Here is a 19,172-nt window from a genome sequence, read left to right as displayed (position 1 = left end):
TTGAGAATTGGCTATGTTATACTACATGTACAACTGGTTGATGCTAAGTCTGTAGCCTCTTATGACCAGGAGATGGGATTTTTGTAGGGCACAATCTGCTTTGACTATTGTCCAGGGCTGTAGCTGTGTCTGAACCTGCCCCATGTGTTCCAGGTACCAGAGGTGAGCTGCAGAAATAATCTGCAGCTTCTGGCTGTGGGTGGTAGCATAAATGTCTTGTACTTTCCAAAAAAGCAGCAGCTCCCAAAAAGGTGAAGTTTAATTTTATTCAAGGCCAGTACATGCTGAGTACAAACCTATGCTTGACTCTGTAATTACTCTGACAGCTGAAAGATTTAGGATCACCAGGCTCCTGGATAGAAGAGAGCCCCCAAAGCTCCAACTCCCATTGACTAACTTTGCAAAATCCAAGAGACTATACCTGCTAAATGAATTCTCCTTCCTCCTGATTTTGACTAAATGTCCTTGTAATTTGGCAGTTTGGTATTTTGCAAGCTTGGAGGCTGTCATCTCTGGCTGAGATTTAAACAGAAATAAAACTTCCTTGGTGACTTTTGTTTTTGGCTAGGCATGAAAGATTAGTCTCCTGCTTTCCCATCTAGCCCAGTTTCACTCAACATAAGAGATATCAATCAGGTTAGAGGGGCAGAGTAGTTTGGCCAAGATCACATAGCTGGTAACTGTTAGAACTGAGATTCTAACCTGGATATTTCTGATCCCAATCATCAGAAAAACTTACAGCAACTATTATGTATTAGGTACTTCCATATTATTTCTCAGAGTAACTCTCCAAAGAAGATGTTATTTTATTGTTTCCATTTTACAGATAAAGAAACTTGAGACCAGGAAATGTTACTTCAGTCATAGATGAACATTCTTAATTTATGGTGCCATCAGTATCTCAGTAATTTTGTTTTTACAGGGTTCTATGCCAAAAAGGACCCACCAGTCCCATTTAAAGTAGTTAGGTCCAAACAAATTTAATACATATTTATGTCCTAAGACTTTAGTAGCCGTTCAAAAAAATAATATGCATGAATTAAAATAAAATATATTTTTTATTTCATTCTTAAATACCACAATTACTTACCAGTAGATGTGTGTGCCTCTTGTGTAGTTGTACTACACAACTTCTAAAGCCTTGGAATCAGATGGAACACAACCATCTTCATTCCTGTTCCACATTGATTTTCACATAGTTCTTTTATCACAGCAACCACCCAAACCCAGCTTCACAAAGAAAAGATGTCATCAAAAGAAATGTACATAATTTAAAAAGAGACATGTACCAAAATGTTCATTGCAGCTCTATTTACAATAGCCAGGACATGGAAGCAACCTAAGTGTCCATCAACAGATGAATGGATAAAGATGTGGCACATATATACAATGGAATATTACTCGGCCATAAAAAGGAACGAAACTGAGTTATTTGTAGTGAGGTGGATGGACCTAGAGACTGTCATACAGAGTGAAGTAAGTCAGAAAGAGAAAAACAAATACCATATGCTAACACATATATATGGAATCTGGAAAAAAAAAAAGAAAATGGTCAGAAGAACCTAGGGGCTAGACGGGAATAAAGACGCAGACCTACTAGAGAATGGACTTGAGGATATGGGGAGGGGGAAGGGTAAGCTGGGACAAAATGAGAGAGTGGCATGGACATATATACACTACCAAATGTAAAATAGATAACTAGTGGGAAGCAGCCGCATAGCACAGGGAGATTAGCTCGGTGCTTTGTGACCACCTAGAGGGGTGGGATAGGGAGGGTGGGAGGGAGGGAGATGCAAGAGGGAAGAGATATGGGGACCTACGTATATGTATAACTGATTCACTTTGTTATAAAGCAGAAACTGACACACCATTGTAAAGCGATTATACTCTAATAAAGATGTTAAGAAAAAAAAAAAAAAGAAATGTACCTGAAGCTAGTGGTTAACATGCTCAGTAATCAGCAGATGTGAGATGTCACTGTGCTTTCCTTGGAAATCCTGTAAATCCTTGCAATCCCCTGTGAATTCAATATGATGTCCCAGGTACCTTGGCACACAGTTTGGGAACTGCAGACTTAGTGTCACATAGGTAGTACATGCTTATGAGTTAAATCTAGGTATGTCTCATCCCAGGTTCATGTCCTTTTTTTTTTTTTTAACGTAAATGTATTACTTGATAAAATTAACTTTATTTCAGTGTAATTTTTTAAATGACGTAACAATGGACCAGTTTCATTTCAAATTCGCCTGTTTGCTATCACGTTCAATTTTGTGTCTTGCATATAGCAGGTGCCCAATAAATATTTGTTGGAAAAAAAGGGGAAACCTCTCTCCTACCTTAGAGACAGGAGTTTATAAAATCAAATGAAAGACCAGAGGCATTGGAACCACAGAAAGGCTATTGCTCTAGTGGCCTGATGTCTTTTGGCTTCTTTCAGTTGAGTGTATCTTGTTTGCAACAAGAATCCTGACCCTTAAAAAGCTGCATATAAGTTGGTGTGGCTTAAATAATTTAAACTAGCAATACTTGAATTTAAATCATTTGAGTAAGTGATTTTATTAGCGAATCCTTCATTCTGATAGACATGCTCACCCCTTGGCTTTTCACTTTTGTATTTTGATTTGTATAAAACTGTTTTTCTTAAAGTGAAAAACGCCACAGATTGCATTTAAACCCTGGCTGTTGTACTGAATTTCTTGAAACAAGGCCTTAAGCTTGCCCAGGGAGCATAACTTGCAGTCAGCACACATAAGACCTTGTATTTACAGATCTTTTAACCTAAGATGGGTCATACCTGGTCAGCCTTCTGAAACCCTGTGGGGTGCACTTAGGCTTGATGGGGAAGACATGCAGAGAGAACTGAAAAGATGCTGGGTGTTGCTTCATTAGGGGCCACTCTTCCTTCTTAAGTGCAGAATCAGTGTCCAAACAGAGCTGTGAATGGCGCTAAGGGGATGGAGGTATTAGCTTCAGTATAAACACTTCCCCTGTCCTTTCCAGGCACAGTAATTATTTGTTAGTTCAAAAACCTGGATGGGTAGCAAGGCTGCTGCTGATTAACAGTCGTGGTCTTCGTGGCTGCATTTTAAGGATCAAGGGTGCGGTAAATAAAAACACATCGATGAGGCTTGCGCTCCTCTCTGTGTACCTTTATCCAAAGGGCATTGTAAATGATGAGGCACTTGAGTCTCACTACTGGGGCAACAATGTGGATGACCATGAAAAATAGGCTCTGCAGTAGGTGTGTCCCCTCTGCAACTCCAAGTAGCAGAGCATGCAGCAGGGAAAGAATTGTGGGTAGTAATTTGGGTATTAAAATATTAACACATTTCTGCATATTTAATGTGGTTTCCTTTTTAAATAGTAGGCAGATTATGGCCCACGAGCAGATAGGTTTATGATTTCAAATTAAATTTTAAGCATTTAAAAAAAAAATCTGAAAGGAACTACTTTGTTATAAAGACATTCAACTAATCAAAACAAGAGCTTGCTTTCTTTTCAGCTTCTCTGATCATCTATCAGCTAATTTACAGCCTAATTTTATGATTGTAACTTGTGAATGAAGCTTCATGATGGATTTTAGTCTTAAATGTTCAAAACTTTCAATCATTTATCTAGTTCACATTTGAGTATGTATTATGTGCTAGACAATAGTCCCTAGACTCAAAATGGGGAATTTGGGAAGGCTTCACAGAGGAGGTGACATTTGCACCTGGGCTTTAGGAGTGTGAGAGCTGTTGTGTACATCTACTGTTTATGGTTTTACTATGCGGTGCTTGAGTCTGGTCTCTTGAGAGCAGAGGCAGACTTTTTTTTACCCTTAACCTGCCCTTTCCCTTTCTAACTTCTACTTCTCTCTAACTCGGATCCTAGTACTTGTGAAAAAATTTGTCCTGGGGAAGGAAGCAAGGCCCCTTAACGTTTTTCTCATTTCTCCTATTTCCCAACAGGCAAAGATGCCTTTTGATGCCAACAAACTGTATTGTAGTGAAGTGCTGGCCATATTGCTCCAGGACAATGATGGTAAGGCTCCCTCTCGGTATTGATATTCTGTTAGGATAGGAGCCAGGCTTGTTTCAGATCATGACAGCAAGCTCTACTTGCCTTTGGCATCCCCTTGCTCTCCCTCTAGCTCTCTGCAGCTTTTGTACTCTGTCAAGCTGTATTGATTTTGCTTGCTGATGTATCAGTGTTAGACGGCTGTAAAATCTGACAGTTAGCTTCATTTTTTTTTTTCTCCTTCTATTTTTTTCCCCTTTTAGAGAACAGGGAATTGCTTGGGGAACTGGATGGAATCGATGTGCTTCTTCAGCAGTTATCCGTGAGTAATTCTTATGCTTCCTGTCTGCCGTGAAGATACATGGCTTGCTTTAAATGGGAGGTGGAGCTGGAAATTGTTGGAAGGAATAAGCCATGTGATGCAAGCCATATGGAGTGTGTTGGCAGGTTTGAGGTCACATTGGAGGTACATGGTTTGCCTCCTTTTCTTAGTCATTTGCTCTTTATGACCAGATATCACTGTGTATCTGGTGTGGACTTTCTCAGTCTTCTGATATTTATCAATACAAAAGAGGTGTGCTTCCTGCTTTAGTGTATATTATTGAGCCAAGAATGCCAAATTATTTTTAGTTGACCCACTCCCAAGATTATTCACTTGCTTTCCTGTCAGTCTGCCACTAAATTGGAGTCTATTCAGTTAGGATCCAGATAAGCTTCAGGAGTACAATGGGATAGAGGTCAGAGAGGAGGATAGGGAAGGATGTGGCACTGGAGGCTGGAAAATAGAAATTGCCATTTTGCTCGTTGTAAGAAATGTAAATCCTGTTGAAATGTTGTTCTGCTGGCATTCTGAAAATACTGTTAAGATTTTTTTTCTAACAGATCTCATCTGTGCTATTCCAAAACCAGGACTGAAAATAGATCATTTGGATAAAATCTTAAGAGTGTTGGGAGTGTCTGAGATGTCAGTTTGCATACAGCTTTCGTCTTGGTGCCAGCAGCCTCAGTGGCTTGGCCTCCACCCCAAAAAATAGAGCTTTGAAACGTGAATCTGTTCCCAGTTCTGGGAAAGTGCTTAGTCCTGTTCCCGCAAGATTATTGATCATTTTGTAGTAGACTGTATGGGTATGCATACACTGTTAAAAGGCTTTCCTCTTAACATGCCATATATTTCTGGCAAAGATAAAACTGCTTTTCGCTGTTCCCATGATTTAGAGCCACAACTAGTCTATGAGGCAGTTCAGTAGCCCTGATGGTTAGGAAACTGTTCCTTATGTTGAGCCAAGATTTGCCCTTCAGGACTGTGGTTTCTTTTAGAAGGGAAAGAAATGTGGTTGGGTAGGGCAAGTGGAGGGCTTTGGGGGGTAGCTGGCAAAGTTGTTTCTTGATCTGGATGCTGGTTTCAGGGGCGTTCACTTTATTCATTTAGCTATACTTGTCTTTTATAGAGTTTTCTACATGTTAATTTATTTCACAATGAAAAGGTTTTGTTGGTTTTTGTTAAATTGCCTCCTTGGAACTATCAGTTATTCATGGACTCAGTGGTCAGTTGAGTGTTCTGGTTTTTTGCATGAACTGATAGCCATTTATTTAACCTGTGCATCAGAAAGCCCAGTTTCTCTATAATGGAAACTGATGAGAATTTTGTTTGGTAAGCTTCTGTTTCCTCAGTTATAGGGTTTTTGGAGTAGATAGGCTTTGGAAACTGTTGAGTGCTGGTTGATGAAAAGGCATTCTCTTATGGTTCTGTGCTTTCTGATATCTTTACTTGACAGGTGTTTAAAAGACACAATCCTAGCACAGCCGAGGAGCAGGAGATGATGGAGAATCTGTTTGATTCACTCTGTTCCTGCCTAATGCTCAGTTCCAATCGTGAGCGCTTCCTGAAGGGTGAGGGTCTTCAACTGATGAATCTCATGCTAAGGTATGCTTCTTATCTCCTGTTATCTCCTAGCTCTCCATCTTTTTTTGCCCAACTCCTCACTGTTAGCCTGGATTCAAGAACATGTAGCTATGGTCTTTTATTCCATTGAGTTTCCTAGATATATAAAACAGTAAAGTCTTCAAGTGTGTGTATGGTCTTTTCTAAAGTTAGATTGGATGAATAAAAAGTATATTTCAGTCTGTGCCCTATGTCATTTGTGTGTCATTTGGTAATAGGACCACTCCATCAAAGGGAAATGTTTTTTTTGCTCCTCCTTATAGTGTGTTGGTTTTGGGAAATCTAGTCGTTAACTTCTCAGCATATCCTATGTTAATTTCTAAACTTAGCCCAGTTTTCTTTATATTCCACATAGACTTGTCTGTGCCATATGTTTGTCCATATTTTTATTATTGACAGCAGAATATAATTCATATTTTTCACTTATACGTATTTTTCATTATGTGTTATTTTCAATAATGCATTGTGCATGTGCTATGTGGCTAGCATAGGAGATATGAAAATGTGCAAGACAGTTCTAGAACTTTTCTTTATAGTACTTTCCTTGTATATCTTATTATTTATGCTTTAATTTCTTAAAATATTTATAGTAAATATCATGTTAGTATAATTCACAGAATCCTAAAGTTGGAAGTAAATGGGAGATAGCTTGTTGTGGATAACTCTTTTGAGAAATCTGGCTTGGAAGGGAAATAGAGAAATGGTGTGAAGGGGTAACCAGAGAAGGGGTTGTAGTATCAATGGTCAGTTTTTTCAATTGAGAGATCCTAGAGACTCTAATCATGGGATTATTCTTTATGAAATTGAGCCAGAGTCTGCTGTCTGGAAACATATGCAGGTACACTGAAAATTCTGTTAATTTATTTCATGGAAAAAAATTTTTAATAAATTTGATAGCTTAGAATATAGACATGCAAAACTACCGTTAGTAGTAGGACTGATAAGGTACTATGTTAAGTGCTTGGCTTATACAGAATTGGAGGACAGGATTCCTGCCTCCAAGAAGCTAAAAAACAGCTCTGTCACTTGAACACAGCCCAACTTTGGATGCATATTCCTTGTAGTCTTTTTTCCCATAATTTTTTTCTTTTTAACAGCTTTTTAGGCCTACCACACATGTAATTTTCTATACTTTTTCTCGTTTGTTTGTTTGTTTGTTTGAACTTAACATGCTGTTTCCCATGTTTTGACATAACCTTCATGAGAGTTTTCAATAACTGAATAATGGACTCGAAGGGAATATAACTTAGTCTTCCTTTGTTATTGATATTGAGGGTATTTCCAATGTTTTGCTGTTATAAAAAATTCTCCAATGACAAATTCTACAAATTTTTGTGTTTAAACTATTTTTGTATTTAAGATTATCAAGGTATATGTTACTAAAACCTCTCCTCTTTAAAGGCTTGTGTAGGCCCAGTGGCACAGTAGACCTCTTGGTTTGTCCAGTGTGTACCAGACCTTAGATTGATTGAAGAATCTTCCTTTGTGGAACTGTTTTTAAAAATTTATTTTAAAGTGCAGAGAGGGGCATTGGAATTATTCAGAGGCCTTTAGTATTCAGCTGATTTTTGCTAGCTTTACTCTCTTGAGTCTTTTGTTTATTTATCTCCTTTACCCTTCTAATTGCCTGTCCTTTTGTTGAAATGACCCACCTTCTCTCAAGCAAATAGCATATAAAGAAGATGCATTTGGCTTCCTGGACCTTATAACCTTAAAACTATACTCTGCAGGGACTTTTCTCTAAGCTTCTTAAAGGTCTGAACTGCCAGTGTCTTTGGATATTTGAGTGCAAATATGAGGTGATGTATTCCTGTAGCATATGGCTTGTAAATGTGCAGCAGTGGGGAGCTGAATAAATAACCAGTAATATGGATTATTCAAACAGGAATGCTGAGATTCTGGGAGCCTAATTAAAAAGGAGCTCCAAAAGACTTAGAAACTGTACCTTTGTAGGATCTCCTAACTTTTCATTTTTGAATGCTGAAGTTACTGTTAGATTAATTCTTTCACATTAATTAACTATATTAGCAGATTCAGCATTTCTTTTTTTCTCTTTCCTATGCTCTTTGTTCTGTGTTATTTTTCTTCTTCAGACTCCCAAATGGAAAGTTTAATTGGGAGGGAATTTTTTTTTCCTACTAGATTCATCCTTCCTGATCTTCTAGCAAGAGCTGCCAAGTTCCTCTCTGTCTCAAGGGAACCCATTCAAAGACCATAAAGCTGTAACACTAGAAGTTCAGGAAAATTTCTGTGCTTCCATTGCCCCTAAATACTAATCTTTATTTTGATTTAGGCGTTCATCAAACAGTTACGAAATGGCCACCTGGAGAGGTGGCAGTATGGTGTAGTGTGGAAGAATGGGCTTTGGAGTTGAGGCAAATGTGGGTTTGGAACATAGTTCTTTCACTTACTAGTTCTGGATATTTGGTGAGTTACTCTAAGCTTTCTGTCCTCTGACCCTCACTTTTTTCATATGAAAAATGGGAGTAATAATGCCAAATTTGCAGGGATCTTTGTGGGTTGGCTAGGACAGTTCAGCAGTTATTAAAACATTGGTAAAGTGCTATGTTAACTTACTGTGTTAAGTGCTAGGCTTATACGGACATGAACAAGACAGGATTCCTGCCTTCGAGAAACTCAGTTGCTAGTGATGGAGGCCAACATTAAATAACCGTAATATAATTTAATGTGTTAACTATTGAGAGGAACAGTTAATTTTGCATGTCCACAGAATTTTTTTTTATGTTTCTGATTATTGATAAGGAAAGGTCACCAACAAGATAGTCATTTATACATTTATATGCACAAATTATCACACGTACATATATATTGGGTTGGCCAAAAAGTTCGTTCGGGTTTTCTGTAACATCTTACAGAAAACCCGAACGAACTTTTTGGCCAACCCAATACAACCCAATTTAATAGTTTTATCACCTTTATTGAGGCATAATTTATATGCAGTCAAACACTAATTTTAATTTTGACAAATGTATATACCTTTGTTTTCACCATAATGAAGATGCAAGATACTGCTGACTGAAAAGAATGCACAACATGAGAGTTGTGAGTTAAGTTTTATTTGGGGCAAAATGAGGACTGTAGCCTGGGAGACAGCCTCTCTGAGAGCTCTGAGGAACTGCTCTGAAGAGGTAAAGGGGGAGGTCAGTACATATATGATTTTGGTGAAGGGGAATACGTGCAATCAAGCACACATTTCGGCAGAGGGTTGCTGCTAGTCACGAGGAGCAGATTAATGATTTTACTGTTTTTCTAGATATGAGAGGTTGCAAGAAATTAGGCTCATAAAATCTTCTCCTGCCCTTCCACCATACACAAAAATAAACTCAATATGGCTTAAAGAATTAAATATAAGACACAACACCATAAAACTCCTGGAAGAGAACATAGGCAAAACATTTCTGACATAAATCATAACAATGTTTTCTTAGGTCAGTCTCCCAAGGCAAAAGAAATAAAAGCAAAAATAAACAAATGGGGCCTAATCAAACATATAAGCTTTTGCACAGCAAAGGAAACCATAAATAAAATGAAAAGACAACCTCCGGAATGGGAGAAAATATTTGGAAACGATGTGACAGACAAGGGCTTAATTCGCAAAATATACAAACGGCTCATACTGTTCAATATCAAAAAAAAAACCCAATCAGAAATTGGACAGAAGACCTAAATAGACATTTTTCCAAAGAAGACATACAGATAGCCAACAGGCACATGAAAAGATGTTCAACATTGCTATTATTAGAGAAATGCAAGTCAAAACTAAAATGAGGCATCAGCTCACACCAGTCAGCATGGCCATCATCAAGAAGTCTACAAATAATAAATGCAGAGAGGGTGTGGAGAAAAGGGAACCCTCCTACACTGTGAGTAGGAATGTAAATTGGTGGAGCCACTATGGAGAACAGTATGGAAGTTCCTTAAAAAACTAAAAATAGAGTTACCATATGACCCAGTAGTCCCACTCCTGGGCATATATCCAGAAAAGAGGAAAACTGTAATCTGAAAAGATACATGCACTCCAATGTTCATAGCAGCACTATTTACAATAGCCAAGACATGCAAGTAACTTAAGTGTCCATCAACAGATGAATGGATAAAGAAGATGCTGTGTGTGTGTGTATATATATATATATATATATATATATACACATACATATATATACAATGAAATATTATTCAGCTATAAAAGAGAATAAAATATTGCCATTTGCAGCAACATGGATGGACCTAGAGATTATCATACTAAGTGAAGTCAGTCAGACAGAGAAAGACAAATATCATATGATGTCACTTATATGTAGAATCTAAAAAAATGGTACAAATGAACTTATTTACAAAACATAAATAGACTCACAGACATAGAAAACAAACTTATGGTTACCAAAGGGGAAAGGGTTGGGAGGAGAGATAAATTAGGAGTTTGGGATTAACACATACGCACTACTATATATAAAATAGATAAACAACAAGGACCTAATGTATAGCACAAGGAACTATATTTGATATTTTGTAATGACCTGTAATGGAAAAGAATCTATAATGGAGCTGAATCACTTTGCTGTACACCTGCAACTAACACGACATTGTAAATCAACTATACTTCAACAACAACAAAAAATCTTCTGAAAATACCTAACTCTCTGGAGGCCTGTTCTGCCAGTTCTTGCCAGAGCACAGTGTGCCTCATTCCTGATATCTCCACCCTGAACTCCTTTCAGGGTGTGTTGAAGGTCAGCGACTGCTGTGGTTAGTGACCTAATCCTTGTAGAGGCAGACGACAAGTGACAACTTTCAGTTGGCAATACATAGTTTTATATTTTGTAGTAGCCACAGTAAAAAGTTTAAAAGAAACAAAATAATGGGTTTTATTTAATGCCGTATATTATAAATCAATTCAACATGTAATCAATAAAAAATATTATTAAGCCATTTTGCATTATGTTTTCCTACTAAGTCTTTAAAATCCAGTGTGTATTTTACATTAACATCTGAATTCAATGCTAAATTTTCATTACATTACTTAATTTGTATTTAGATTTCATAAAATTTACAGTTGAAAAAGTAGATTCCCATACTTAGGTTTCTCTAAACGTACTTAACTGTTTCCCAATAACTGAATCAAGTATCAATTTTTAAACTTAAATTTATTTAAATTAAATTTAGATTTTAGCTCCTCAATTTATATCTGAAATTTATCTATATTTCAGATGCTCAATGGCTACATGTGGCTAGTGGCTATGATATCGGACAATGCATATGTAGATCATTTTTATCACCCTCCAAAATTTCCTTGATCCCTTTTGCAATCACTTCCCACCAATCCACCTTTGACCCCAGTCAAACATTGTCATTCTAGAATTTCATATAAATAGAATCATACAGTATGTGTTTTGTTTAGCTTATTTAACTCAACAGGTTGTTTTTGAGGTTCATTTATTTTGCATGTATCAGTAGTGTGATTCTTTTTTTATGCTTGGTAGTATTCCATTATATTTCTGCATTCCAGCATATCAGTTTGTTTATTTATTCACCTGTTCTAGACATTTGGGTTGTTTCCATTGTTTTGCTGTTGTGAATAAAACTGCTTAAAAGTCTTTGGATAAACATATATTTTCATTTCTCTTGGGTAGATACCTGGGAGTGGAATGAGTGAGTCATATATTAAATAAAAATTTACTATTAGAAACTACCAAGTTGTTTCCCAAAATGATTGTATCATTTTATATCCCTACCAGCAAGGCATGAGAACTCCAGTTGCTCTGTATCCTCCTTAATACCTGGTATTGTCAGATTTTAGTTTTAGCCCTTTGAGTGAGTGTGCATTGTGGCTTTAATCTGCATATAACTGATTACTCATGTTGTTGAGCATCTTTTCATGTTCATATTGACCTTTCTTATATCTTTTGTTAAAGTCAAACCTTTGTTCAGACCTTTTGTCTAAATTTTATTTGGGTTGTCTTACTGAGTTTTAAGTGTTCTTTACTCTAGATAGAAGTCTTTGTCAGATACATGTTTTAGAAATATTGTTTTCCTAGTCTGTGGCTTGCCTTTTCATTTCTTAGCAGTGTCTTTTAAAGAGCAAATGTTTTACTTTGATAAAGTCTAATTTGTAAAAAATATTTTTTAAATTGTGCTTTTGCTATGGTATATAAACTGTGTTTGTCTAACCCAAGGTCTCAAAGTGTTCCTTTCATATTTTCTTTTACAACTTTCAGTTTTAGGCATTTACGGGTCTGTGATCCATTTTAAGTTAATTTTTATATGTAGTGTTAGATATGAATTGAGGTTCTTGGTTTTATTTATTATTTTTGCATATAGATGTCCAGTTCTGGCACCATTTATTGCAAAGACTGTCCACATTCCGTTTAATTGCCTTTACAACTTTGTCAGAAATCAATTATATATGTGTGGGTCTATTTCTGTGCTTTCTATTCTGCTCCATTGATCTGTGTATCTATCTTTTTGCCAACACAACCCTATTTTGACTTTATGGTTAAGTCTTGAAATTACATGGTGTGAATCCTCTGACTTAATGTCTTTTTAAAGATTGTTTTAGCTATTCTAGTTCTTTAGTTTCTTTGTCTTTCTGTATAAATTTTAGAATCAGCCTGTTAATTTCTAGAAAAACTCTGCTGGGGTTTTGATTGGTATCATCTTGAATCTATAGGTTCTTCTGGGGAGGATGGACATCTTTGCAATAATGAGTCTTCCAATCCATGAACATGGTATATTTCTTCATTTATTTAGGTCTTTGATTTCTTTCATCAATGTTCTGATTTTTAAAGACAATTTGATACTTTATATTTTCCTAGAAAATTTCAATTTCATAGACTTTCAAGTTTATTAATATGTTGTCCTTGTATTTGTATCATTCTTTTCTATATCTTCCATTTCATTTCATCTTTTTCCTTTTCACCTCTTTACATCTCTTTTATAATCCTGGTTTTTTTGAATTTTTGAATTTTATTTATTTTTTTATACAGCAGGTTCTTATTAGTTATCCATTTTATACATATTAGTGTATATATGTCAATCCCAATCTCCCAATTCATCCCACCACCACCACCCCCCCACCACTTTCCCCCCTTGGTGTCCATACGTTTGTTCTCTACATCTGAGTCTCTATTTCTGCCATGCAAACCAGTTCATCTGTACCATTTTTCTAGGCTTCACATGCATGCATTAATATACAGTATTTGTTTTTCTCTTTCTGACTTACCTCACTCTGTATGACAGTCTCTAGATCCATCCACGTCTCTACAAATGACCCAATTTCGTTCCTTTTTATGGCTGAGTAATATTCTATTGTATATATGTACCATATCTTCTTTATCCATTCCTCTGTTGATGGACATTTAGGTTGCTTCCATGTCCTGGCTATTGTAAATAGTGCTGCAATGAACATTGGGGTGCATGTGTCTTTTTGAATTATGGTTTTCTCTGGGTATATGCTGGGTCATGTGGCAGTTCTATTTTTAGTTTTTTAAGGAATCTCCATACTGTTCTCCATAGTGGCTGTATCAATTTGCATTCCCACCAACAATGCATGAGGGTTCCCTTTTCTCCACACCCTCTCCAGCATTTATTGTTTGTAGCTTTTTTGATGGTGGCCGTTCTGACTGATGTGAGGGATACCTCATTGTAGTTTTGATTTGCATTTCCTTAATAATTACTGATGTTCAGCATCTTTTCATGTGTTTATTGTCCATCTGTATGTCTTCTTTGGAGAAATGTCTCTTTAGGTCTTCTGCCCATTTTTTAACTGGGTTATTTATTTTTTTGATATTGAGCTGAATGAGCTGTTTGTGTATTTTGGATATTAATCCTTTGTCAGTTGATTCATTTGCAAATATTTTCTCCCATTCTGAGGGTTGTCTTTTTGTCTTGTTTATGGTTTGCTTTATTGTGCAAAAGCTTTTAAGTTTAATTAGGTCCCATTTGTTTATTTCTGGTTTTATTCTCATTACTCTAGGAGGTGGGTCAAAAAAGATCTTGCTGCAATTTATGTCAAGGAGTGTTCTGCCTATATTTTCCCCTAAGAGTTTTATAGTGTTTGGCCTTACATTGAGGTCTTTAATCCATTTTGAGTTTACTTTTGTGTGTGGTGTTAGGGAGTGTTCTAATTTCATTCTTTTACATGTAGCTGTCCAATTTTCCCAGCACCACTTATTGAAGAGGCTATCTTTGCTCCATTGTATATTCTGGCCTTCTTTGTCATAGATTAGGTGACCATAGGTGTGTGGGTTTATCTCTGGACTTTCTATCCTGTTCCATTGATCTATAGTTCTTTTTTTGTGCCAGTACTATACTGTCTTGATTACTATAGCTTTGTAGTATAGTCTGAAGTCAGGGAGCCTGATTCCTCCAGCTCCATTTTTGTTTCTCAAGATTGCTTTTGCTATTCGAGGTCTTTTGTGTTTCCATACAAATTGTAAAATTTTTTGTTCTAGTTCTGTGAAAAATGCCATTGATAATTTGATAGGGATTGCATTGAATCTGTAGATTGCTTTGGGTAGTATAGTCATTTTCACAATATTGATTCTTCCAATCCAAGAACATGGTATCTCTCCATCTGTTTATGTCGTATTTGATTTCATTCATCAGTATCTTATAGTTTTCTTTTTTTTTTTGAATTTTATTTTATTTATTTTTTTATACAGCAGGTTCTTATTAGTCATCCATTTTACACACATCAGTGTATACATGTCAATCCCAATCTCCCAATTCATCACACCACCACCCCCACCCGCCACTGCTTTCCCCCCTCAGTGTCCATACGTTTGTTCTCTACATCTGTGTCTCAATTTATGCCCTGTAAACCGGTTCATCTGTACCATTTTTCGAAGTTCCACATATATGCGTTAATATGCAGTATTTGTTTTTCTCTGTCTGACTTACTTCACTCTGTATGACAGTCTCTAGATTCATCCACATCACTACAAATGACCCAATTTCATTCGTTTTTATGGCTGAGTAATATTCCATTGTATATATGTACCACATCTTCTTTATCCATTCGCCTGTCGATGGGCATTTAGGTTGCTTCCATGACCTGGCTATTGTAAATAGTGCTGCAGTGAACATTGGGGTGCATGTGTCTTTTTGAATTATGGTTTTCTCTGGGTATATGCCCAGTAGTGGGATTGGTAGGTCATATGGTAATTCTATTTTTAGTTTTTTGAGGAACCTCCATGCTGTTCTCCATAGGGGCTGTATCAATTTACATTCCCACCAACAGTGCAAGAGGGTTCCCTTTTCTCCACACCCTCTCCAGCATTTGCTGTTTGTAGATTTTCTGATGATGCCCATTCTTTCTTTCTTTATTTTTTTAAAATTTTTGAATTTTATTTTATTTATTTTTTTATACAGCAGGTTCTTATTAGTCATCAATTTTATACACATCAGTGTATACATGTAAATCCCAATCGCCCAGTTCAGCACACCACCATCCCCAGATGCCCATTCTAACTGGTGTGAGGTGATACCTCACTGTAGTTTTGATTTACATTTCTCTAATAATTAGTGATGTTGAGCAGCTTTTCATGTGCTTCTTGGCCGTCTGTATGTCTTCTTTGGAGAAATGTCTGTTTAGGTCTTCTGCCCATTTTTGGATTGGGTTGTTTGTTTTTTTAATATTGAGCTGCGTGAGCTGTTTATATATTTGGAGATTAATCCTTTGTCCGTTGATTCGTTTGCAAATATTTTCTCCCATTCTCAGGGTTGTCTTTTCGTCTTGTTTGTAGTTTCCTTTGCTTTGCAAAAGCTTTTAAGTTTCAGTAGGTCCCATTTGTTTTTGTTTTTTTTTTATTTCCATTACTCTAGGAGGTGGATCAAAAAAGATCTTGCTGTGATTTATGTCAAAGAGTGTTCTTCCTATGTTTTCCTCTAAGAGTTTTATAGTGTCCGGTCTTACGTTTAGGTCTCTAATCCATCTTGAGTTTATTTTTGTGTATGGTATTAAGGAGTGTTCTAATTTCATTCTTTTACATGTAGCTGTCCAGTTTTCCCAGTACCACTTATTGAAGAGACTGTCTTTTCTCCGTTATGTATCCTTGCCTCCTTTGTCATAGATTAGTTGACCATAGGTGTCTGGGTTTATCTCTGGACTTTCTATCCTGTTCCATTGATCTATATTTCTGTTTTTGTGTCAGTACCATACTGTCTTGATTACTGTAGCTTTGTAGTAGAGTCTGAAGTCAGGGCGTCTGATTCCTTCAGCTCCGTTTTTTTCCCTCATGACTGCTTTGGCTATTCGGGGTCTTTTGTGTCTCCATACAAATTTTAAGATTTTTTTTTCTAGTTCTGTAAAAAATGCCACTGGTAATTTGATAGGGATTGCATTGAATCTGTAGATTGCTTTGGGTAGTATAGTCATTTTCACAATATTGATTCTTCCAATCCAAGAGCATGGTATATCTCTCCATCTGTTGGTATCATCTTTAATTTCTTTCATCAGTGTCTTATAGTTTTCTGCATGCAGGTCTTTTGTCTCCCTAGGTAGGTTTATTCCTAGGTATTTTATTCTTTTTGTTGTCATGGTAAATGGGAGTGTTTCTTTAATTTCTCTTTCAGACTTTTCATCATTAGTGTAAGGAATGCAAGAGATTTTTGTGCATTAATTTTGTATCCTGCAACTTTACCAAATTCATTGATTAGCTCTAGTAGTTTTCTGGTGGCATCTTTAGGATTCTCTATGTATAGTATCATGTCATCTGCAAACAGTGACAGTTTTACTTCTTTTCCAATTTGTATTCCTTTTTCTTCTCCAATCGCTGTGGCTAGGACTTCCAAAACTCTGTTGAATAATAGTGGCGAAAGTGGACATCCTTGTCTTGTTCCTGATCTTAGAGGAAATGCTTTCAGTTTTTCACCATTGAGAATGATATTTGCTGTGGGTTTGTCGTATATGACCTTTATTATGTTGAGGTAGGTCCCCTCTATGCCCACTTTCTGAAGAGTTTTTATCATAAATGGGTGTTGAATTTTGTCAAAAGCTTTTTCTGCATCTATCGAGATGATCATATGGTTTTTTTTCTTCAGTTTGTTAGTATGGTGTATCACATTGATTGATTTGCGTATACTGCAGAAATCTTGCATCCCTGGGATAAATCCCACTTGATCATGGTGTATGATCCTTTTAATGTGCTGTTGGATTCTATTTGCTAGTATTTTGTTGAGGATTTTTGCATCTCTATTCATCAGTGATATTGGTCTCTAATTTTCTTTTTTGTAGTATGTTTGTCTGATTTTGGTGTCAGGGTGATGGTGGCCTCATAGAATGAGTTTGGGAGTGTTCCTTCCTCTGCCATTTTTTGGAAGAGTTTGAGAAGGATGGGTGTTAGCTCTTCTCTAAATGTTTGATAGAATTCACCTGTGAAGCCATCTGGTCCTGGACTTTTGTTTGTTGGAAGATTTTTAATCAGAGTTTCAATTTCATTACTTGTGATTGGTCTGTTCATATTTTCTGTTTCTTCCTGGTTCAGTCTTGGAAGGTTATCCCTTTCTAAGACTGTGTCCTTTTCTTCCAGGTTGTCCATTTTATTGGCATAGAGTTGCTTGTAGTAGTCTCTTAGGATGCTTTGTATTTCTGTGGTGTCTGTTGTAACTTCTCCTTTTTCATTTCTAATTTTATTGATTTGAGTCCTCTCCCTCTTTTTCTTGATGAGTCCGGCTAATGGTTTATCAATTTTGTTTATCTTCTCAATGAACCAGCTTTTAGTTTTATTGATCTTTGCTGTTGTTTTCTTTGTTTCTATTTCATTTATTTCTGCTCTGATCTTTACGATTTCTTTCCTTCTGCTAACTTTGGGTTTTGTTTGTTCTTCTTTCTCTAGTTCCTTTAGGTGTAAGGTTAGATTGTTTATTTGAGATTTTTCTTGTTTCTTGAGGTAGGCTTGTATTGCTATAAACTGCCCTCTTACAACTGCTTTTGCTGCATCCCATAGGTTTTGGATCATCGTGTTTTCGTTGTAATTTATCTCTAGGTATTTTTTGATTTCCTGTTCGATTTCTTCAGTGATCTCTTGGTTACTTAGTAACGTATTGTTTAGCCTCCATGTGTTTGTGTTTTTTACGTTTTTTTCCCTGTAATTGATTTCTAATCTCATATTGTTGTGGTCAGAAAAGATGCTTGATATGATTTCAATTTTCTTAAATTTACTGAGGCTTGATTTGTGACCCAAGATGTGATCTATCCTGGAGAATGCTCCCTGTGCACTTGAGAAGAAAGTGTAATCTGCTGTTTTTGGATGGAATATCCTATAAATGTCAATTAAATCTATCTGGTCTATTGTGTCATTTAAAGCTTGTGTTTCCTTATCAATTTTCTGTTTGGATGATCTGTCCATTGGTGTCAGTGAGGTGTTAAAGTCCCTCACTATTATTGTGTCACTGTCTATTTCCTCTTTTATAGCGGTTAGCAGTTGCCTTATGTATTGAGGTGCTCCTATGTTGGGTGCATATATATTTATAATTGTTATATCTCCTTCTTGGAGTGAACCCTTGATCATTATGTAGTGTCCTTCCTTGTCTCTTGTAACATTCTTTACTTTAAAGTCTATTTTATCTCATATGAGTATTGCTACTCCAGCTTTCTTTTGATTTCCATTTGCATGGAATATCTTTTTCCATCCCCTCACTTTCAGTCTGTATGTGTCCATAGGTCTGAAATGGGTCTCTTGTAGACAGCATATATTTGGGTCTTGTTTTTGTATCCATTCAGTGAGCCTGTGTCTTTTGGTTGGAGCATTTAATCCATTCACGTTTAAGGTAATTATCGATATGTGTGTTCCTAGTACCATTTTCTTAATTGTTTTGGGTTTGTTTTTGTAGGTCCTTTCCTTCAGTTGTGTTTCCCACTTAGTGAAGTTCCTTTAGCATTTGTTGTAGAACTGGTTTGGTGGTGCTGAATTCTCTTAGCTTTTGCTTGTCTGTAAAGCTTTTGATTTCTCCATCAAATCTGAATGAGATCCTTGCTGGGTAGAGTACTCTTGGTTGTAGGTTCTTCCCTTTCATCACTTGAAGTATATCATGCCACTCCCTTCTGGCTTGTAGAGTTTCTGCTGAGAAATCAGCTGTTAACCTTATGGGAGTTTCCTTGTATGTTATTTGTTGTTTTTCCCTTGCTGCTTTCAATAATTTTTCTTTGTCTTTAATTTTTGCCAGTTTGATTACTATGTGTCTCGGCATGTTTCTCCTTGGGTTTATCCTG

General features: G+C 36.5%; 1 protein-coding gene across 2 annotated transcripts in view; it reads left to right on the top strand.

Annotated features, from left to right (window-relative positions):
• Positions 1 to 19,172, top strand: part of CTNNBL1 (catenin beta like 1) — a 163,603-nt gene that overhangs the window by 69,177 nt on the left and 75,254 nt on the right. For both annotated transcript variants that reach the window (XM_059897033.1, XM_059897032.1), the window contains exons 8-10: positions 3,951 to 4,023; positions 4,263 to 4,321; positions 5,775 to 5,923. In XM_059897033.1, the coding sequence (XP_059753016.1) occupies positions 3,951 to 4,023; positions 4,263 to 4,321; positions 5,775 to 5,923 (281 nt within the window). The remainder of the gene's footprint in view (positions 1 to 3,950; positions 4,024 to 4,262; positions 4,322 to 5,774; positions 5,924 to 19,172) is intronic.

Source organism: Balaenoptera ricei, chromosome 15 (genome assembly GCF_028023285.1).
Source record: "Balaenoptera ricei isolate mBalRic1 chromosome 15, mBalRic1.hap2, whole genome shotgun sequence".
Taxonomy (NCBI): domain Eukaryota; kingdom Metazoa; phylum Chordata; class Mammalia; order Artiodactyla; family Balaenopteridae; genus Balaenoptera; species Balaenoptera ricei.
This window is presented reverse-complemented; position numbering and strand designations above follow the sequence as displayed.